This window comes from Athene cunicularia (genome assembly GCF_003259725.1).
Source record: "Athene cunicularia isolate RWA chromosome 14 unlocalized genomic scaffold, athCun1 chr14_part1, whole genome shotgun sequence".
Lineage (NCBI taxonomy): Eukaryota > Metazoa > Chordata > Aves > Strigiformes > Strigidae > Athene > Athene cunicularia.
Genome location: NW_020799118.1, coordinates 16,415,179 through 16,437,978, shown reverse-complemented (window position 1 = coordinate 16,437,978; position 22,800 = coordinate 16,415,179). Strand labels below are relative to the sequence as shown.

Here is a 22,800-nt window from a genome sequence, read left to right as displayed (position 1 = left end):
TCCCCAGCTGTGCAACCTCATCAGGAAAAGAGGGAAAACAAGAAAAAGAAGGTAAAAAGGAAGATTTCATCTTACTTCATGCTGTCCCTGTGCTGGATGCCACTGCTTTGGTCCCCAGCTCACTGGCAGCAGCTCTGCACTCTGGACCAACCCTTCTGTCACACTACGGCCACATCCACGGTCAGACCGTCAAACCCACCTCAGCCTAAACTTCCAGTGAAGAAGAAAGCACCTCTGTGAGCCCCCAACCTGCTACCCACAAATGTGCCAGCTGATGCCTGAGGCACACAGGGAAAACCCCTCGCTCCCAAAACCCCCAAAAGAAATTTTGGATAAAGAAGTCACAACCCCACCAAAATCATTCTCTTCAGAGTCTTCCTAAAGCACCTGGAGTCTGACCACAGCAGCCCTTTGCCAACACATGAACCTGCAAAAACTGAACCCAGGTAGATACAGTTTAAAAGAATAAGTTGATGGGTTTCCCTAGCAGAGTGTGGCCTCACATGGCTCAGCTGGTCCCATAGGAGCTCTGCCCTGGGCTCGGGTCCAGGCAGCATCCCCACTGGTCACCCAGTGCAGCAGTTTGGGGATGCTCAGCAAACACATGAGGTTTCTTCACATCAGCTACTGCAGAGCATGGACAGAACAGGGCCACACAGTATGGGCAACCAGCACCTACAATGGCCACGGGCCACCCCTTGCTATGCAGCATTCAATGCAAAAACAATCCGGTACTTTTTTACTGTAATGACCTCCAGGCTCTGTCCAGGCTGGGTGATGTTTCCAATTCAGCTGTGTCTTTCCAGCCATTCATCTTCCAAACAAAGCCCAGTTTTATCTCCATTTGCAGTAAAACATGTACACCTCTCTGCTACAAGGGCCAGTGGTACATGGCAACCCATGCCCTGGGCCTCCTTGCTGGCAAGAGAGTTGGCCACAGAGTGGGATGGGGCTGAAGAAGTCCAGAGTTGTTTTTTTGTTTGGTGCTTGCAGCAGGGTGTCCCACCAACTGCTACAAAAGTTCTCCCTGCCTGCCTGGGCAGGTTTTGACAATGCTGCACACAGCCCATGGGGTGAGCAGGCAGGAATGTCACTAAGCAGGACCAGCCTCCTGCTCCCCACACCCCCAGGTCAAAGCAGGAATGATGCACAAGGGAAGGATCCTCTCACTCTGCAGGAGGAACAGTCACCGAGCCAGCATGATCCATGTTCTGCCCAGCATGCTGCAAACAGCTTGGGATCTCTCCTGCCACCCCCTGGGATGCAAAGCAGGCACTCCGCATATGTTTTGGGGAAGAAGAAAAAAGAAAAAAAAAATCAGGTAACATCCTTACATCGGGAAAACACATTTTAAAAAGTCACTCTGTATCTAGTGCATGGAGCAGGAAAAATTTAAAATGAGCAGTGAAGGTTGGAAGTGCCAGGGCACATCAAATAGGCCACGTTTTCACTGCACACATCTACTGGCAGGCCAATATTGGCCAAGATACATGGAGATGTGAGCTGTGATCAGAGCAGCCAGACCTGTGAAAGCCTCATGGATGAATGCACTTGTAACAAGCACAAGAAGCCCCACAGGGCTCAGGAATAAGATTAACCGATAATAGGGCAGCTCTGGCAATTTGAGCAGCTTTCACGTTACAGTCACTTCATCAGCCCAGAAGACTACAGTGTCAGTGTCTGTACCCGCCATCACCGGTGGGGCTGACCTGCTGCATCAGGTACCACTGCGCATGATTTGGTCATGGCCCAAATCTCTCCCAATCATCTCAAGAAGTGGGCAGTGAGTTCAGCCCTGAAGCAGGGTAAGGAATGGGGCTTTTCTGGCCCCAGACTAGGTCTTGGCATCCCAAGAGCCCATGAGCACACAGAGATGCTGAAAAATAAGACTTTTTCCAGGCACCAAGATGCAAATAAGGGTAGATAACATGAAAATAAAAAATTAAATAAAACAAAGATGCAGACCATCTTCTTCATCAACAGTCAAGCCTCATGCAGAACTACAGAAGCTAAGCTGTACAAGTCCAGGCTTAACATACCTTCTACCAGCCTTCCCAGTCTGAAGATGTCCCAGCCATCCTCAACACCCTCAAGAAAGCTGCATCCTGTACTGGACTCTGCCCAATTTGCAGAGTTGCTCACTATTTGCAGAGGAACAGAAGGGGAGATCATACATATTAAGGTACACCCCAGGCACTAGCTTCAGGTCTTTGATTTACTCTTTCACAGGTCACTGTCTCTGTAAATGCATATCAAAGGCAATTGCTAGCACAAACAGCTGCACTGGTGGTTGAGCATGAAAAATGAACTTGGCTTTCCTCTCAAATGACTCCTGCCTTGCAGAGAAGGCTGCAAGGAGAGAAAGCAGGGAAAAGGAAGGAAGAAAAGGTCAGAGCAAGCAAGGGCATGCAGCAGAAAGCCACATAAAAGTCAATTTGGCATAAGTAGGATGGGGCAGTGCAAGCTGGACCAGCACAGCTCTCTCCCTCCCCTGCCCCAGCACAACTGGACCCCGCCAAGGGAGCAGGACAAGCAGCATCAGGCTCAGTAACACACCAGCTGATTTTCAGAAGGGCTTTTATAAAAATATATCCAAAATGAGAGTCAGCAATCCTGAAACTCTTAAGAAAATGGGGCTAGCAGGGATTTTTGAAGATGGGAAGAAATCAAAGGCAGAAGTGACCTACTGGAACATGGTTGTTGGTAGCAGCCCTGCAACACCACATTTCAATTCCTACGCAGTTTATTTCACACTGCACGGGCCCCCACTGATGTGACCCAAGCACACACAGCACAGAGAGGAACCTGACTTCCCTGGCCCACAATGGATGTGGCATTACAGCAAAGGACAGGGAGAAAGCTGGGGAGCCATGCAGCCCTTTGCCACCCTAGCTCCCCTCCAAAGGCTCTGACTGCACCAGCTCCAGCTACTCTGAGGGGTAAAGCCCCCGGGGTAGCATTAGGGCTGTGTAAGAGATCAATAGCAAATGCATGGAGTCTGAGTGTACTCCCTTAGCAGCTTGCTGGATTAAAGATTTAATGCAATGTGTCCCTCTGGAAGAAATTACACAGGCTATTAAGAAAGATGCGCCTCTCATCTGATGAAATCCAGCAATAATTGCAGCAATACGTGCGAACTAAATAGGCTCTGTAGAGCAAAGGGAAAGCTGCAGTTGCTCTCGTGAGCCCTTTCTGGATACAGGAACCAATGGGTAAAGCAGCAGCTCTATTAGCAGTAAAGCAAATGTGCAGACACAGCCACTGTGCCTGCGGAGAGCGAGACAGTCCCTGCTTCCATGGGAAGTAAAACAACACTCGGCAGCAACAGGGCAAACAGCCCTGGGCTGGGAGCAGCAGGAGACCTTCCACACCTCACAGGGTCTTGCTTTCCAGCAAGGAGCGAAGGACACGACAGTTCCCATTCTCACCACCCCACCCCCACCCCGAGGTGGCAGCACCTTGGCACTTCGGGCATCTAGAGTATTGCTAGTGCTTCTCCTCCAGAGCAGGAATTAACCGCGGCTCCCTCACCCAGGGCCAAGGGGGCCGAGGCGTGCAGGCTGTCACAGCAACAGGGGCACCATATGCTAAGCATCTTATTACTTTTGGGGGATAATCACAGTTTAATACAGCATTATTCAGGGTGTAGCAAGTGCCTCTTTCTAAGCAGCAGTGTTGTGCTGCAGACAGCAGCACAGGCTACATTAAATACAGCTCCGACATCCCCTCACTCAGAGTGTTCAGCGGCTTTATCACAATGGAGCCTGATCAGTAGGACATTAGACCTGACCAAAGGAAACAGACGCAAGGAAAGAGTTTGCCTAGCAGAGCTCACATTAGTATCCGCAGATAATTTTCCCAGGGAACTTGAGCTGAGAGCCCTGAACTCATTCAGCATAGACCACAGCCACACAGAGAGTTCCCAGGTCCTGAGTGTGACCCATGCGTTAGCCACGAAAGGGCGGCCACCTGCACGCCTGGCAGTGCTGGGCTGCTCTCTGCCACAGCTGCCAATTCACACTCCTTTCCAAGGGAACCAGCTGGTTCAGATGCTGTGCCAGGCTCCCTGCTGCAGCGATTCAGGTGCCTTCACAAAGACACAGGGCAGGTGACTGCACATCTCTGCAGAGCTCACCCATCCTTTCCCAAGCAAGCGTGGACACGTGGGATAACACCCTGCTGCAGTGAGCCTCTTTGGTGGGGTTTGCTTCCCACGTGCTACATGCACCTCAAAGAAAGCTGCTTGAAGCAACTCCCCTCAACACCTTCACTGCTGTAGAGGTTTGCTCCCTGGAAGGGTCATTCACCAGTCTCAGCCTGGCTCTGGGAACATCCCATGAAGCCAAGTGCTTCTCTGCGGTGTCAGTTCCCGTGGTCTGCCACAGAGCTGGGCTCAATTCCATAAACACAGCCCAGCAGCCTGGCATGTGCATTAAAAGGTAGGCACAATTGTGCATTAAATCAGAAAAGTTTACATGACAGTCCTGTGTGCTGGCCTACAACGAAGGTGTTGCACCAGTAGGGTGTTGTACCAGTAGGGCCCTGCTTCATGGACCGTTCTTCACTCATTTTCCTCCCTGCTGCCCCACAGCAGATCTTCTCAGCTTCCCATTGCAGGGTGAAGCTGAGACACTCACATCCTCTCCCAAACCTTCTTCACCCCCTTTAAATCCCTTGTGGCTCAGGAGGTTGTGAAGCTCCTGCAGGACCCAGCCGAATATGGGCTTACAGAAGGAAATAAAAGCTAAAATTGATAGCTGCTCTGATGATCAAAGCAAGGATGGCCACAGATTTCCAAATTCTAATGTTGAGAAAAGTTGGACAAGTCGGAAAACAGAGATGCCTGCATACTGCCTGAGAAGATGACCTGGTTTGAAATGCCAACTCTTGCAGTTTGTGCAGGAGGCTGAGGCAGGCTGCGTCGCACTGCACTTGAGCTGGACCTTTGGGGGAGCAGGGTGACAGCAGCTGCTTACCAGCATCCCCTGCTTCCCCACCCAGCACCTGCAAAGCTTACAGGGGTCTGCTGCAAGCAGAGCACTTCTGAGTTCCTCTGTTTTTCTGTTACAAGCATCAGCCATGGCTCCAGCAGAGACACACTCTCTACAAAGGACGGTGGGGCAGCGCTCTGCCCACGTGCCCCATGAAAACAGCCGATTTTGGGGGTGAGCTTTAGCAGCCAGGTCTCTGCAGCTCGGCAAGCCAGCACCAGCAGCTGCACACTTCTGCTCTGCCTGTGCTATTTATTGGCTAAATGTGACAACTTTGAACACTGCTGATTTTTGGCAGGTCCCTTCAGTCTACAAGTGAGCACACAGACAGATCCCACGGTTCAGCTGGTGAGCAGCTATTTGCAGGTTATTAATGAAAACATTTACTGTTTATTGCAATGATTATGCCAAAACACAAGCAAATAAAGCATTGCGGTCACTACCAGCAAACCTGCCCATTCACAAGAGGTCAGGGAAACAAAACTTACAGGTATTGCCTTCTAAACAGCAGGTTACAGGAGCCCATTGGTGGCTCAGGCTCCTCCTGGCACAGCTGTGCCTGTCACAGGCCTCCTGCCAAAACCCCTTATGCAGAGGGACATACAGCAGCAAAATCCCTCTGCGTTCCTGAGGAACACACGTTCACTCCAAACGCTTTATGGTAGAGCTGCAGCAAGCCCAGCAAGGCAGCAAGTTGCACCTCGACCTTCCCACAACTGCAGTGAAGGGTGAAGCATCCCAGTAAACCCACAGTAATGCATCTTGGGTCCAAAAGCACCAACCCCACTGTCTGACACACACTGCTACTCCTCCTGACAGCCTCTTAACTGTGTTTCCTCCGAAAACATCACAGGGAAAGCAGAGGAGCACGTAAAGGAAAGAAACTGCCAACCTGCACTTACTTTGCTGTTAAACAGGGAATCTGCTTTCACCAGCACATCAAGAGCCTGTGGAGATCAAGGAAATATATTCCTTTATAAACTCTCCAGGGCACATAGCTATTTGCAACCTGAAAAACAGTTGCTGTCGCTGCACAGCTGAGCAATTATCCTGAGCACCACAGCATGGCTTTAAAGGAACAAGTGCTACCCAAACTGCAGCTTGTTGCATCCTCTCCCCAAAGCGGCCCCAGACAGGCCAGCGAGCAGGATGCAGACACGGCTGCAGGGAGGGCCAGCAGCATCTGGGATCCATCCACAGGGCCAGAGGCTGAGGATTGATTCCCCAAGCCCCAGCACTATCACCAGATCTCTGCAGATCTACTGCTGAGAGCCCTTCTCCAGGGCACTCTGGAGATCCCGAGGTGCCTGCCCTGAACAGGGAGGCTGAGCAATGGTGTAGCTGACGCGGGACCTCAGGGACAGCTGTCACAGGGACTTCCAGGGAGAAGGACAGCAGCACAAGCTGAAAACGTGTCACTGAAAAAGGCAAGGCCAGAAGTTGGTTTCCTGCTTAAACAGAGTGAAAACAAGTACAGGACAAGAGCAACACACAGAAATGCTGCGTGATGTGCTCCCCAATATGCACCTGCACAGCAGATGTGCCCAGCCCAGGGTGAGGGCTGTGGCTGGGGCTCCTGGGGGAAGGGCTGGGACCTGTCCCCGAGCCAGGCACCCTGGGCCAGCAAGTACCACCTTGCAGAGTTGGCAGCAGACATTACCCTCCCTCCCCATACTCACTGAATAATTAATCCTTCAGAAATTAGTCTTTAACTAAGCCAGCTCAGCAAACGGAGTGAGAAATTTCTAGGTCAGAACTATGAGGATGGCCAGGGCGGGGGATAAAGTAAAAAGAGCCTTAGGACTCTGTCTCCTGTTCATTTCCAAGGGATGAGCACCCTGTTCTGCCTTGCCCAGCCAGGGCCAGCACCTCCGAAGCAAGAGCTCAGATGAGAATCATACCTTGTCATCCTGGTGAGGGGTTTTTCCCTCTTCCCAGAGTTGTAACCCAGGGATGAAGCATGCAGGAAAAGCCCCAGGAGCATCACATTTCACAGCACCAGCAGGCAAGACCAGCCCTCCGTGAAGCCCCTCTCAGCCCGCTCGGGCGGTAACATCTATTGCTGTGCCCAGCAGCACAAGGGGCAGGCAGGTTTCCAGCTGCGGTGCCCTGCCAAAAGACAGCAGCAGCTACTGCAAGGCGCTGGGTGACGGATGCTCCCTTTGGTCAAAGATGCTCAAAAAGCACTGGGCCTGTCCTCCCTGGGAGACGACCCTTTGAAAATGAGTAAGTAATTATTTGCTTAAAAAGATGGATCTTCCCTCAGATAGACATAGGCATTTGGCTACCGAAAAAGATCTGGGACTGTGGGAAGAGCACATACAGCTGGAGTGCAAGGAGGGTAAAGGGGTTCAGGACAGGGTGGGAGGGATGGGCAGCGCAAGTGAAGGGGTGCCAGAAGCGCACCCCACTCCTGCGAGTGCCAGAGCTGGGTGAGCAGCAGTGCCACGCTGCCCTCTCGCGTCCCCCACTCTGGCAGGCACCACCCCCACACACCACGAGGACCCAACCCATGGTCCCGCAGCAGCCCCCACTATTCCCCGCCATGCTGCCCTCCTCTTCTCCACCCCCATCTGGGAAGCAGGGGGTTTGCGTGGGGGTCAGCACTTGCAGTTTCCCAGCTCTCGGTGAAAGAGTTGAGCCAGAAATTCCAGGAAGAGAGGAGCAGAGGGCTCTAGTGATGGCTGTCGAACATCTCCAGCCATCCCACACAGCCAGGATGTTCAGGAAGGAAACACCGAGGGACAAGATTCCGGCCAAGAGCCTGGGGTGAAGGGACACCACAAAAAACCTGTTCTCCCCTTCACTCACACATGTTAAACAACCCTGACCACCATTACTACAACCCCCGGTCAACAGGTCCAGCCCCAGGGAAGTGTTCGCCATCAGACCCAAAGAGGGAGGGTGGCAGGAACCGGGCAAGGGAAACAGCCTGTGCTGCACCCACCTCCTACTCCACTGCTTTGTGTGACCCCTACTCCCACCAGTAACAAAGACTGCATCCTCCACAGGCAGCAGCTCCCCTAACAGCACACCACCTTCTGTTTAGCCTGAAAGGCACCCTGCAGTCCATACCTGCACGCAGAGAACAGAGTGCAAGCAGTTACCACATCTACCACCAAGCTCCCATCCCAGCTCCAGCACCCCCAGCTCGTCCCTTTACTACTCACAGGTTGTTTTTTCCAATTTCTCCTCCTGCACTTTAAGACAGGCATGGACAAACAGTGCCCAGAGGAGGGCAGGGAGTTAGGGAGCCACAGTGCGGGGGTCATTCCTTCTATCTGGTGGGCTACACACTCCCCGGAGGGGCTCCATTCCTCTGTTCCATGGCAAAAGCACCAAGGCCTTGGAGTGTGGCTATCCAGCACCCTTTTCTCTCACCCGCGTGGCAGAAATGCACACAGCAAAGGCTGAGGCTAGTGCATCTCCACCCAACCAGGACCACATGCCCTTCGGATGAATCCTCCTCCCTGCTGCGAGAAGGCAGACACTCAGGAGGCAGCTCCCTGTGGGAGCAAGGAGACCACGGGGGACAGACGGGCAGCAAGACTGGCCTCAGCACAACAGCTTTGTGCCACAAGGGCACTGCCTGGCTCGTGGGGGTGCTGGGGACCCGGAGCAGCCCGAGTCAGCAGCAAGGTGGCGGGGGGGGGGCATAGCGAGTACACTCTGCCTGTCCCCCCGACGCGAGGTGGGGGCAGCCACAAACAATCCCGGCATTGAGAGGCTGCTCTCCCCAGCCCATCTGCGGCTCCATGAGCCCGTGGCAGACAAAGACAACGTTAGCCAACGGCGAGCCCTGCCAAGGCGGGGGAGACAAACGGCCTTTGTATCTGCAAAGGCAAAGTTAGCTTTGGGGAAAAGACTAGATAGCTCAACAACTGGAGCCTGTGCTTTGGCTGCTTTTCACCTGGAGGTTTCTAACCCACGTGCAGATGACAGCAGAAGTCTCCAATGCTCCCTTTCTCTTGCCTGCCCCACTCATGAGACAAGCTGAGGGGCCCACTACAGGTCCTCCCTCATGCAAGGGCCTCCAGCATGCAGCACCAGTCCATGAGCGCACACTCACAGCACCAGGAGGATTGAGCCAAGAGGGGTTTGATCATCCCAGCTTAAATCCATTTATCGCCCCTGTTTTTCTTTTGTCCCCAGACCAGCAGAGAGCTGGGGGCTCAAAAGCATTCCTCCCCAGGGGTAAGACAAGCAGGATCTGCACTTCTGCCCTCAGACCTGGCCCATCCTGTCCCTTCTCAGTGCTTGAACTTCACGTCCTGCATGCAATGACTTCCATATGCAGAAAAACAAACCCTCAAGGACAAGAGGTTTTCTCCCATTTCCTCCCTTCCCCAGCTCCCAGATGAGAGCAGCCCTCCGGCCTGCAGTGAGCCAGCAGCCACCTATCCTCACTCGTGCCCACAGCACAGACCACCACGTGCACTGTGTTTACCTCCACGCCTCTGTGATCACTCTCAAGTGATCTCAGCACGGATCTTAGAGGTAGGAGGCATTTAACGGTGGCCACCGATGGCTTCTGCACAGCCAGGATGGCCCAGAACATGCTTCCCAGGGGAACCTCCCTGAAAAGGCAAATCCTCCCTGCAACTTAATGAGAAAAACAAGACGAAACAGAAAGGGAATCAAAAAGAATTGTTTTCTTTCCACAGCACTCACTCTGGAAAGCTGGCACGGACTGAGATTAAATACTGAAGTATTTAACCACTGCTGCAGTGAAACAAGTCAGGTTTGACAGTACCAGGTTTTCACTCCCTCCTTAGGCACAGCTAGTTCACATTGCATTACCCCAATTAAAAAAAACAACACTTGCCCAGCACTTCCCACAGCCCCCACCACTACACGAGTGCTGTGCCTGGCTTTGGTACTGGTAGGTATTTGTCAGGCTGTATGAAAACAGTGAAACGTGGGGAAAGGCTGCAAGCCCCCGTTGTGGCATTTACTGCTCATCTGTTCAGTGAGGCACAACCTCGCTCTGCGGGCTGAGGTTTGCTTTGCAATATGGAAAAGGAACAAAGGTATCATGCACGCTGAATTATGTCGGAGGGCCAGGCATCGGCTCAGCTTCCCCAAACAGAAGCACACCGCTTCCCCTACCAACCATCAGTGAGCAAAAGGCAGGGAGTGTGGCATGGCCCGACTCACCCTTTGACAAGGTCCATCCCGCCCCTCGCCTCAGGGTCCAGAGCAGCTCCTCCTGGGCTCCGGGCAGCCGAGAGATCCTGCGCCACGGTGCAGACCTCCAGGCTCCACCATCGCTAGCCACCCTGCGCCGCTGGAGGGGAGAGAGATGGAGACCCTGCCCATTAGTGAGACGGACGGAGCCCAGCGCATCGTCAGCACCTAACCGAGAGGTGAGCGGTGCCCTGAGCGATGCCCTGAGCGGTGCCCTACAGAGGATAACCACCTGCCTGCCCTGTGGCTTTGGCTCATCCCATCCCCCAGGCCTGAGCAATGAGCTCAATTTAAGGGACCTCAGCAGCCACAAGCCTGGGCATGCTGGTGTAAAAGCACACTCTGTGAGGATGCAAACCTTCCTTCATTTGCTTGGTACCTCCAACATTAAACAAGGATGTGCTGTCCTTTCTCTAGATGATTATCAGTCATTGGATTGATAATGGCTTACATTAGCTAATGGGTTACATTAATTTCTTATTCAACAGTAAAAAGTAGATGAGTGAGAAAGAGCTATGGGCTTTTACTTTCATATACCCTCCCTCCCCTCTATTTGGAATTAGCAGTCAAAATATATTAGTGCTTCCTACTGACCTCAGTCAATATGCATGGCTTGGCAAGAGCACCCAACGCATTTACCTGCTGCCACGCTGATGTTCATTTATTATTACACGGACATATTCTCATTAGCCTGCAACCTGGTATGGTAAGAGAGATGAGATGCCCCATTCAGAAGCCAAGGCATAAGTATGAACTACTGTGGAAAAAGAAACCCTCCACCAGGAGCAGGGAAATGGTGTGGATCAGTCACCCTAGGGGGGAAAAAAGCCACCACCACATATACAGGCTCTCCTGGCTCTGAGCTAGCCTGCCACTACAGACAACATGGAAATGGGAAGGAAAAGGAATAAAAGGGGTAAAACCATCAGCAGACACTGTCACCAAGTTAAGCCTTTGCTACCCAAGGGGAACAGCTAAGGCACCAGGACCCACCACACACACAAGCCTCGGGGGAGCCATGACCCCCTCACAGCACAGCCCGCAACCCCTCTCGTGGCATGACGCAGGCTATGAGCCCATTGCCCACCGAGCCTGTCCACAGCCATACTGCTAGCAAAAACCATAGAGGACAGGGAAGTAAAAGAAAGTGACCAGAAGAGAAAGCTTTAGCATAAAGTCTTCCTCCATCAAGGATAATAGAGGAAAAACTCTCCCACTAAAAAGAGGTGTCTCAGTGCTTCTTCTGCCATATCACAACACTGCTTCATTTTCATCTGTTTCAGTTCAGAGTACCTTTGCTTTTAGCCTCCAAACTCTAATGTGCACATCACTAAGCTGCCTGTTGCAGATTTACCCCGTGATATACAGAAAAAGGTGGATGCCAGTCTTCAGCATGACTGAAAGTCAGACAAATATCTGCCTGGATTCACTCTCCACTGTGTAACTGCTGTCTGCTTCAGAATTTATATTCAAGGCAAATTTGTTGGGAGAAAACACACAACAAAGAACATTATTTGCAAGTCATTATTTTGCTTCACTAGAGCTGGACACTGATGCAAAAGAAATATTTGAACTGCATCCTGAGTCACACCTGCTAATCAGGAAACCTGCTCTCACTGAGCCAGGACTGAGCCTCTGAATTTGTATTAATGCACACGACCAAGCGAACTGTTTTCTCTTGCTCCTGCTTCAGCTGTGGCTGCCAAAGTAGCAAAAAAGCATTTGGCCAAAAATTATTTCCCCTCAGAAAATCTTGCAAAATCCAGGACAGTTCGTCAGGTGTAAGCCTGGAAACCTCAGTTTCCACTAGAAATATTTTTTCTGCTTGTAAATTGGAGACTGCAACCTCAGCCAAGTAGTTAAGGCTCTAATCACTGTGTCTGACATGGAGAAAGATGCCAGGGAAATTTTATTTATGACACAGCTAATGGGGTTCGCCCTTAAGCACTGGACAAATCTTCCAGCTCATTACCCAACATTAAGAATCACTTGGACAAATTATGTATTGGATAGTCAAACCTGCAGAGCAACTCTGATTTACCTTAAAATGACCTACAAAAGAAAACATCACACATGCCCCTCCTGGTCACCCTCACAACACAGCAGCACTATGATTAACATACAGAATGCAGGACAGGGTTAAGCATTTAATTACAAAATTGTTTTGCTACCTTGCTTTCTAAACATCTCTCAGCCAAGGGATGTTCTTCCCTGGTTTGCCTGGAAAGCTAAAGCGAAGCTGGGCCATCCTTGGGCTCATGAGGTACAAGGGAAACAGCAAATTTTTGACAAAGAAGAAAGTCTGGAAGAAAACTTCCGCATACTCAAGTCAAGCAGATTGCAAAGAGAATCTAAAAGGGAAAATGTAGGCAAAAAGCGTGCAGCAAATGGGATGAGACTATACGCATAACTCCCAGTGCCATTAAGGGCATCCTCACAGGAACCAAAGAGAAGACTGCTCATCACTTCTCTCCCAGCTGCTCTGCTCTTCTGTCTGTACTGCTCTGACAGCCAGGGAGGGAGGTTTGTTGTAGGCAGAGGACAACACGAAAAGGAACAGGGCACCCCATGATAGTCCCTTCCCTCACCAGGCTCCTCCAGACAGCATTTTGTCCAGCCACCAGCTCACCACAAAGAGGAAGGTTTCCCATCACATCACCTGCCCCATGCACCAGCTACAGCAGACACAAAGGACCTGGGCCACTGAGCTGTTACAGCCCCATTTCATCTTCTTCCCACCTCAGGCAACAAGTGAGCAAAAGGCAAGGAAGAGCCGATGGAGCTGGAGATATTCCTTAAACAATGACAGCCAAAGGAACGAGTGTTCATCTGGTGTTTCAGGAATGAAGATCAGAGTATGGCTGAGGGCAGCAGGGACCTCTCGAGATCAGCCAGTCCAAACGCCCTGCTCAAGCAGAGCCAGCTACAGCAGACTGCCCAGGACAGTGGTTAGTCAAGTTTCGAATATCTCCAAGGCTGAGGACTCCACAACCTCTCTGGATAGCCTAGTCCAGTAAAAAATCATTTTTGGTCTTTAAGTGCATTTCCATGTGTTTCAGTTTGTGCTCACTACCTCTGTCCTGTCACTGGCACCCTGAGAAAAGCCCATCTGGGAGCAAACCCCTTCTTACTGCCACACACATGGTTAACACAGCCTCACTGCTCCAGCACGAGAAGCTGACACCGTATCTGCCTGCCGGGCTTCTGCAGGCGCTGAACACTTCAAAACCTACGTGTGCTGTGGGTAGGGAACTGTAGCGCCCAGGGGCTGGAAGGAGAGGTTCCTGGCCCTCCTCCCCAGTCCATGCAAGGCCAGGTTCTACCAGAGCAACACACCTCCTCCACTGCCAGGACAACGCAATCAAAACTCTCACCAAATGGAAAGAAAATGCTGTTTTGCCCTTTATGGCCAGGCCCAGAAGGAGCTCACAGTGGGATACTGCTTCCCATTTTGCAAGGTGTTTCAGCACCTCTGGCCACGGATTTGCACCAAGGAACTCATCCAGGCGCAGCCCACTGAGCAGCCACGGTTCCCAGGGCCATGAGATAACCTTCTTCTTCCTCCAGGAGCTGGAGGAGGGTGTATCCACAGAGCTATGAGGCTCACACTTCTGACTCCTGAGAGCCAACAGGCTTCTCCCATCCAGAGAGAGGATACTTGAGCACAAACAGACCTTGGAAAAGGCTCCCTTTTGCTGCCAGTGCACTGCCACTGCAGGAAGGAGCCAAACAGCCGTGAAACTCTAGTGTGATAAAACCAGGGTTACTCTTTCTACTTTCTCAACACTGCCACAGGACCTGAGGAATCATTTAATCAGGCAAGATAAACCACTGCAGACACACACAGGACCAAAATGATGCTCACTGCAGGTCTGGTCCCATGATCTTGCAGCAGCTGCTTCCAAGAAGGGGATTTATTTCATACACCAGGACACTGGCACCAATGGCCAGAGATGCAAACCCACACAGCAGCCCTCCCAGGACCCCTTACAGAAACATTCCCACTTTTCTCAAAAGAGAGTTTAGATAGTACAGTTTCAAGCCATTACATTGTTAGCCAAATCTTGTGCAGTATTTACAGTGAAGCATCATTGGCCTGACAATCGCTGATATTTACATTAATGATTTTGACTTCTTTGCATAAAATAGTCACAGTCAAGAAGAGTACAAAATAAACAGCTTCAGGAGGTTCCTTCAAAGAAAAGGAAAGAAAATCCCCTTTTGATAAGAACGAATACAGACGATTCAAGAATTCCTGGGAGCTTGGGTTGGTTTTGTTTGTCTGCTCTTGCTTTTAATTCGAAGACACTGAAAGAGTTTTGTGCCCTTAACTACTGAACTTGCCACGAAATCAGCACCTTAATGAGAAGGAAGCAAGAGTTACGCATTCACTGCTCAGGCATTTGCACGCCAACTCACAAACGGGAGGAAGAAACAGCCATGCCAACCAAGCTCTGCAGCCAGCCTGCCCCGGAGCAGCTGGCACAGGGCAGGACTTTCCATCCCCCGCAGCACACTGGCCAAGCTCTCCCGGCTCCCCCTCCCCAGCTGCCCCTTTGCTGGCTCAACCACACGGATGCCACATAAGAAGGGAAAGCTTCACGTCAAACAAGGGGAAAGCCCATCCCCCATGCTATAGCAGAGCCAGGGGAGCAGCCCTGTGTCCCTGGGCAGGGACAGCGCTGATGTCCCATGCACTGCACAGTCCTCGAAGGGGTTGCCCAAGCTGCCAAATCCCCTCGCCCTTTCCAGCAGCAGGCACCTGGGAAAAACAAGTCTGAAAGCAAAATAGCCACAGGTGAGCAGTCACATGAATTAAGAGCAATGCCATAAGCTCTTACCGTAGTCACAGGCCAGCTTGAGGTGGGGACCTGGCAGATGAGGACTGCTGAGAGTTATAAAGTCTCCTCCAGCTCAGAGAGGAGCAGAGATACACTTGTCTGTAGGGAGGGACACAGACAACTACTGACAGGATCGTACAACACATCATCCCCCTTAATATCCACAGCAGAAAGGCAAGACATCAGCCAGAAAGCAATGCACGTGCATCTTTTAAAGCACTTTTTCGCTCAGAGGCTGGGCTTTGCTCCCCAGGGTAAGATCAGTGAGTGCTTTGGTCTCAGAAAGCTGCTGCTCTGTGACAGGTTACACTCCCCAAGAACGGAGTGGGCAGCCCTGCACCTGGCAGGACCTGCTGTGCCAGCACAGGGGATCCCAAGCTGGAGTCCAAGAAAAGGAATTAAGCCCATATTCCTCAGGGGCATTCGGAGGAGCTTAGAGTCAGAAGCTGATAGCCAGGGTCTGCAGCAAGCAAAGGCCGCCTGCCACCTTCCAGCCCTGACGCAGGAGGGAGGACACAGCCCTGCTCCTCTCCCATCTCCCCTCCCTGCTGTTTGTGGCCCAGCAGGAGCTGGGACTGCCACAAAGTCCATGAAAAACACTTCACTCTATTAGGACTGGCAAGCGCTCAGGAACAAGCTACTCCCTTCTCTGCCAATGCAACGGGATAGGAGGAAACTCATTAAAAGCAAGATACAGTCGCTCCCCAGCCAGAGCAGGGAAGGAGCGGGCAATCCCCGGCACCCAGCAGCCTGTCAGGATGGGGGGATGCAGGGAGGCTGGGCTGCATCATCCACACAGTAGCAGCAGCTCTTCCCAGTCAGCCATCATGCCCACCTCCCCCTCACAAAGGCAGACAGCCCTTTGCCTTCAGCTGCTGGCTCCAGAGGTTACAGACTCAGCCGAAGGTCTGCAGGGGGACCACACCATGGACAAGCAGGGACCGTGCCATGCTATGACAGTCACTGACTGTATGAAAGAGCCTTTGCATGCTGTTTTGTGCAAATTCTCTCTGTCCACTTCCTAGCCGTGGCCCTGGCAACAACCCTGCTCCCAGAACCATAGCAGGACACAGCCCCTGTCCTCAGACACAGCTGCTGCAAGGGGCATCTGCCAATTGTTACGGCATCTGGCACCGCAAACCCTCCCGCAGCCTGCGGTTTACTTCAAATTGGGTTCCTTTGCCACGGAAACAGAAGAGACACCACAGCCACGGAGAAAATTACAACTCCCAAGGAAAGCAAGCACCATAACTCACACAGCCCCAAACAAGGCACCCACGCAGCTGCACATCCCAGGGCAGAGCACGGCTCACTGATGGAGCACGTGGTCCTGGTGGAGCTGGGTGGGCTATCTGCCGAACAAGCACAAACCTGGGGCTAACCACATCCCCGTTCCCCCGCACAACCAGGAGAAGAACACACCTTGGTTTTCAGCTTGGTCTCTTTCTGGTGCAAAGGGGCAGTTCAGTGGCCAGCAGTGATTTCTGGCCAGAGCAGGCACAAACGAGCCACACACAAAGACCCATCGCCACGATACGCTGCGGCAGAGCCCTGCAGCTCACCGGAGACACCCCAGCACCCCACGGGGCACACAGTAAATGAGCAAAAGAAACAGGGCTACGTACGCATTCTGCACCGGGGGGACCCGCGGGCCCCCGCGCCAGGCTGCGGCAGAGCCGGGAAGCACAAGCTCCGTCCGAGTCAGTCCACAGAGGAAGGATGGCCCGACGGAGGGACCCACGAGCCACCTCAGCCCTCCATTCTCATCACCACCAGCACCATATTAGTGATGATTTCATTCCCCAATCCAAGGAAACAGAAAATCGGGAAGCTCTCCCCGCTCCCAAGGCAAATGGCTGCTAAGAGAAGCAGCTTGATGCAGCTGTGCTCCGCCAGCACACAGAGCCCAGCTCCCTGCAAGACTCCAGCATGTCAGCGAGCAAATCCTCTTTGCCTATGGGCAAGGGAACTGTCGGGGAGGGGGGGGGAGAGTTAAAAAAAAAAAAAAGCATCAAGAAACTCTTTGTCTACAAACATCCCAGGCAGGCGCACGTGCAGCATGAGCTTCCTGACGAGGGCGGAGGGGGAGCCTGAACTTCAGAGACACCATTTCCGCCTGCAGCTCGATCCGCTCACTTATTGTCTTCTAAAACTAAAAGTAAACACTGAAGAAGAGCCCTTTGTTTTTATTTCTGCTGTGTCAGAGAGATTTCTCTGATAGGAACAAGTTATGGGACCTCTTCCCAAACCTCCAGATCTTCCCCCAAGACCAGAGCAGTCCCGAAGAAGCGGGGGGTGTCCTGGAGACTGGCAGGCAAGGAGGGCTGCCCTCTCGTCCCAACCCTGTGGCTGCTTACGGTGGCAAGGTGAGGATAACCTGCCCTGGCTTCCCACCTGTGCTGAGCTAATGTCCTTTCCCCTCTGCTGCAGGCCAGAGAAGGGGGCCATTGCCCAAAGCATGGGAAACCTCAGTCTAAGCCACATCACTCCCCTTAACAAAGCACCAAAGCGTGAGGAGAGCCAGGGCAGGGGGCTTTTTAACACATAAAATACACATTTAAAAAGACTGAGATATGTGTATGTATATCTGTCACTTTTTTTGCTTCTAAATCTTGCTTCCTGACAAGCCCAGCGGCAGGCAGCATTAGCTGGCTGATTAGGCCATGCTTGAGCCCCAAAGAGCCCCACACAGCCAACATCACTGATTAAAAGCAAGCGCTGACTTCCTCACCAGGCAGCTGCCATCATGTAAGCATCTTACTGCTTTGCCAGTTGTTTGTTCAGGCTCTTCCTTTACCATGAAGCTGCTGTACAAAACTGCAGGGTAATGAGACACAAACACAATTATATTTCTTTTGACCTGCACTAGGAGTAAATCCAGCATTAATAGCCCAAAGCTTCAGGTGTCCACCCTGATTTTATAAAGTTGTTTATCTAAGCAAAACCCTGCAGGGACCAGCCTCTCTACCCAGAGCAAAGCTCTTCCCGTATACCTTTGTTAACACTGCTTCTTTAATCTGCCAGTTCCAAAAAACAGACTTTGGGGGGGGGGGAAGGAGACATTTGTTTTATTCATTTGAGTACTCTACCCTACTTCCTGAGGAAAGCACCATGAGACATTGCCTCAAGATGCTAAGGACACCTCACCCTTAGAGAAAGGTAGGTGCAAAGAGCAGCTGGGCTCCTGGAAGACAGGAGTGATCCATCCCAAAGGCAAGGGGCAGCTCAGACGGACAGGAGGAGACACAAGGGGAGCCACGGCTGCCAGCCTTCTTCAGGAACTGTGAGCTCCCCAGCTATGTGCCGTGCCACATGCCGGTGCACAGGATGGGCCCCTGCTCTCCACCCCGCATGGGGACAAAAGCATTGAAAGGTAACGGGTTTGATAGAGCCCCAGCTTCAGCATGGCAGCAACAAGGAGGAGTGGAAAAAAAAAAAAAAAGGAAAAAGTCTCGTCTTTGCAAACATTCTCCCCAGGGCCTGATTACCTCCAGAGAGTAAGGAAGTGCAATAACCAGTACTGGACAAGTAAATCAACACAGCCCTGAGCAATAAGGCAGCCTGTGGACTCACACAGCAAAGTCTGCTGATAAAAATGCTATTCACTCCCAAACCATTCGCTTCCTGGCTACCAAGTTACGCACAGTGCCTTTGCTTGTTTGGTTTTTTTTTACCCCGAGAGCAATGACAGTGATCTGAGACTAGATGAAGTCTTCAGAGCAAACAGGGCACTTCAGGATGCTCCTGCAGCCCAGCGCAGCTGGAGGAAGGGGAGCGTCCCCTTTCCAAACACAACCCAGCCCCCCAAAAGCCCAGTAGGAGTCTACAACTGCATATGTAACAATACATGAGTACTGGCGTATGAAAAAATTATCATTAAACACATTATGTGTATGTGTCAGGCAGTGACTTGCAGGGCTCCATGAGGAGAGAGCCACTGCCTCCCCCAGCCCAGGCTAGCACTGTCCCTGCCCCAGGGCTGCAGCCGGGCTCTCCATCACCATCCCTGCTGCTTCAGACGTGCTCTATCACAGGGGGAAGACTCAGCAGTGTGCAACCTCCCCTCAAGTCTCTTTCAGCATTTTTCTACCCTAACAGCTGGGTATAATGTAAGATGGCTCATTTTCCTCAGCCATCCAACCACTCCCTCTTTCAGCAGCTCTCAGGCTGCACATCAGCACTGGTGAACTGTCACCATTTCACACTGCACAAAAAACCCACAATCAAATCCATGAAGCAACTCTACACATACCAAGAAAAGAGAGAAAATAGTTTTGCTGCTCATTAGTTCACCTACAAGCCAGAAAACCAAGCCACACCAATAAAATTTGTGGTCAAGAGAGCAGGCTGTTTGACTACTGAGCAGCCAGCATCCTCCCCTGCAGCAGGGCGAGCTCCAGGACCCATTCAGGGCTGAGCAGAGGGTGAAATCCAGGCAAGCCACAAGTCCCGCGTGTCCGGAGGTGCCCAGACAGCCAGCTTTCACCTTTGCTCGTCCCCAGCACAGCACACACACTCGCAACAGAAATCCCGGAGCTGGAGAAGCAATGCTGGGCGCAGAGCTGAGGCCAAACCAAACAGCAGCCGTGGCACAGGGACGTGACCTGGCCATGCCTGTGGTGTTGGGAGCACTGCCAGCCTGGATGGGACGCACTGGCAGCCAGGACCAGGCTAAGAGCTGGCAGGAGCAGAGGTGTAGTTAACCAGGAGATTTAAAGCAGACTGTAACCTTTGCTAAAGAAAACCCACGGTTTTTAACATCACAGTTAAAAACTGACGAGCAGCAGTGTGAAAGAACAACACTGTCCTTACAGAAGGACCCGTTTATTACAGTTGTAAACTTTTACAACACTCTTATCTTGCAGTTGTACCAGGATAAACTGCAATGCATTGTTAAGTTGTGCAATTACAATTTTACAGGTGTATGGATTGATCTACTGAAGGCATAACCCCTGGGAACCCAGGGGATGCTTGTCAGCACCTGTCTCAGTCTGACCTGCAGCCCAGAGCCGACTGAGGCTTAACGCCTTAAGCACGCGGGTGGGAGTGACTCCGTCAGGATCCATGGAAAGGCTCTGGCTTTCCTCCAGTCGTCATCTAATTTATTTCAGTGTGCTTCCTGATGTTGGCATTAGAGACAAAATCAACAGCATAAATTTGCCAAAGCTATCAGCACCACCATGGCTCCCAGCAGCTGCCAGAAGCTGTGGGCAGGCAGGGCGAGCACCCCGGGGCAGGGCTGGGTGCTGGCAGTGCTGCCAGGGCAGGCTGCGTCCCGCCAGCCCCGCAGCCTCCAACGCTGCAGCCTGCACCTTCTCCTTCAAAAGGGCCAACCTACAAACCCCCCCAAGCACAGGCAAGCACTGCTCCACTTCAGGGTGCACGCACACATCTGGAGCGGGGAAAACTTCACAACCCCACTATGCAAAAAGGTCGTGTCCCCCCTTAGCAGCCCTCCCACAGCTCTGCTCCTCACCCAGCTCCCCAGGATGAGACAAGAGAGCCACAACAGCCAGAGCCCCCACGGGACACCTACCACCCCATGGCAGATGTCCCCTCCGAGAGCAGTGCCTGCTCTCTGCGGACAGGGAAGGACAGCAGAACGGCTGCCTCGCGAGCCACCATACCCAAAGGCAGTGCCCAGCCACCCTTCCCTGCCGGGACACACTCAGCATTCCCTGAAAAACACAGAGGAGAGCAAAACCCAGCCCTCACCACACCTGCCCCACTTATTAAGCTATGTGCAGGCAGTGTAATAGCACCCAGGAGGACTAATTACTAGGATACCTGTCCCAGTTAATTATTACCTGGCCAGCTATCTACATTTCTGTACAGGGACAGCCTTGTTCAAATTCAGGAAAGGAGGCAAAAGCAATACTTTTATACTTGCTGACCCACAAGCAGCCTGCCCAGCAGACCCAGCTCATCCCTGACCCCTCTCTGCACACACCAGGGGCAGGGCAGGTCTCCTGCCTTGGAGGGAAGCAGGGCACAGAGGGGTGACATGATCTGCCCAGCCAAGCAGGGTCGCCCTGCCTCTCCCAGGTGTCCCACCCATTAAGGCTCACCAGCTCTATCCATACTGTGGAAGGCCTGGACTGCTGAAAAGCAGGACAGCTTTGTTAGTTTTGAGCCCCAGCACTTCCAGCCATTCTTAGTCTGCTACCAAGAGCTCATTTCTACCAGCGTGGACCTTTTCTGAAGCACCCTCACCTGCTCCTCTTCTCTTCCAAGTCCACATGAATGTGCTGCAGAGCCAAGATGCACAAGTGCTTGTGCTTGGCACGGAGGCTGATGCCCAGCTCAGCAGGGAGGTCACGTTGCCTGACGCTGTGCCAGCAGCCAGGAAGACAGCTCCAGGAGCAGAGGCACTCGCTGGCACTCAGGGGTGGAGGAAGAGCCCAGCAAGCCAGGCATGGAAAGGGTAGGGCTGGCTTTGACCTCTGCAGTGCTGCCAAACCTAAGAGCACTGCCCTGCTGGAAGAGTAGGTTTCAGCTTGCAGACCAAAGACCCTTCAAATCTAAAAGCTGCTTCTAAGGAATAGGTACAAGGTACAACACCACAGCTCCATACATGCTACAGAACAGCCCACATATATAAGTTCCTACCAGACTTGGCACTTCTGTTTTGCATACCTAGAAAGCCAACAGTCAAAAGAAGTTGAAAATCCTTTTAGTCATCATTAAAGGAGAAAAAAGTGATAAAGAAGCCAAGATAAGAGTAAGTGCGTGATCTGTGAGCCTCAAGCCAGCCTCAAAATTAAGTCCCATGGTAAGAAGCGCAAATTAATTATTTTACCTCACTGAAAAGCTTTTCCTTTATGCATGACGAGCATTTGTGTTCAGCACTGAGTGCGTTCAAGGGAAATGCTCTTCAATGCAGTTACCGTGGTACCAAGGCAGGGCAGAGACAAGCCCACTGCAAACTTCTCCTTCACGGCATCATGTTTCTGCGTGGATGCCCGTAGTTTAAGATGGGACAGTTCTGCAGCGAGGTCACATATGCTTTTCTTTCCGAGAGCTACAGTCCCACAGCTCCCTGGTAGCAGCAGCCTGCCAATACCCTTAGCCCAGAAGCCCCAGGCAAGGGTGTAAGCATCACCACTTAGTGAAGAGGCTTTTAAACAAGTTATATCACAAAAGCAGCCAGGAATCTGCCTGGAGGGTAAACACGGTCCGGTGACCTTACTGAGTCACTACCTGCTGACTCATTCACTGGCAACTTGGGCAGCGTTGGCCGAGTGGTAGGCAAGGAGATGTCATAGTGACACGGACTCACAGTGACTCTCTCCTAACACAAGAGTCTTACAGGATCTCCAGGACAGCAGGAGCTTTTTTGTTTTAAGAGCCATCACCCCCATTTGCTCTTCTGCACCCTCTCCCACCACCTCACGCCACGCATACACTGCCAGGGGACATCATCACATGGGAAGATGACTTCATCTGCTCTTGTGACAAGACAGTTCCCCAGCAGCAGCGGGCGAAATCATGTCACCATTCAACACACCAAGGAATCAGGTGGAGAGGAGCAAAAGGCTACAATGCCAGCCAAAGCAGCAAACCCAGAGCTGAAGCAGCAGCCAGCCCCCAGGCAGCACCCCTCTGACCCTGCTGCGGGGCAGCCCGGGCTCCAGCTGCCACTCAGACCCCATCTACAGCCACTTGCAGGGCACATACTAGTACTTGCACCAGACTCTCCCCATCAGAAACACAGCCTTCTGCAATCACTGCCTGTCACCGGGGCGAGAAGGGCAGAGCAGTGTAACGCCTGTCTCTTATAC

At 52.1% G+C, this 22,800-nt stretch overlaps 1 protein-coding gene across 4 annotated transcripts in view; it reads right to left on the bottom strand.

Moving 5' to 3' along the window:
- LOC113485713 (ankyrin repeat and fibronectin type-III domain-containing protein 1-like) overlaps positions 1-22,800 on the bottom strand; it is a 255,680-nt gene that overhangs the window by 215,031 nt on the left and 17,849 nt on the right. Inside the window, exon 3 of one of the 4 annotated variants that reach the window (XM_026859096.1) lies at positions 10,149-10,278. The exons of 1 other annotated variant lie outside the window; for it this stretch is intronic. In XM_026859096.1, coding sequence (XP_026714897.1) covers positions 10,149-10,165 — 17 coding nt within the window. In that variant the 5' untranslated portion in view covers positions 10,166-10,278. Of the gene's footprint in view, positions 1-10,148; positions 10,334-16,644; positions 16,758-22,800 lie in introns of those variants that run through there. 2 more of the 4 variants (XM_026859099.1, XM_026859097.1) reach the window with 2 other exon arrangements.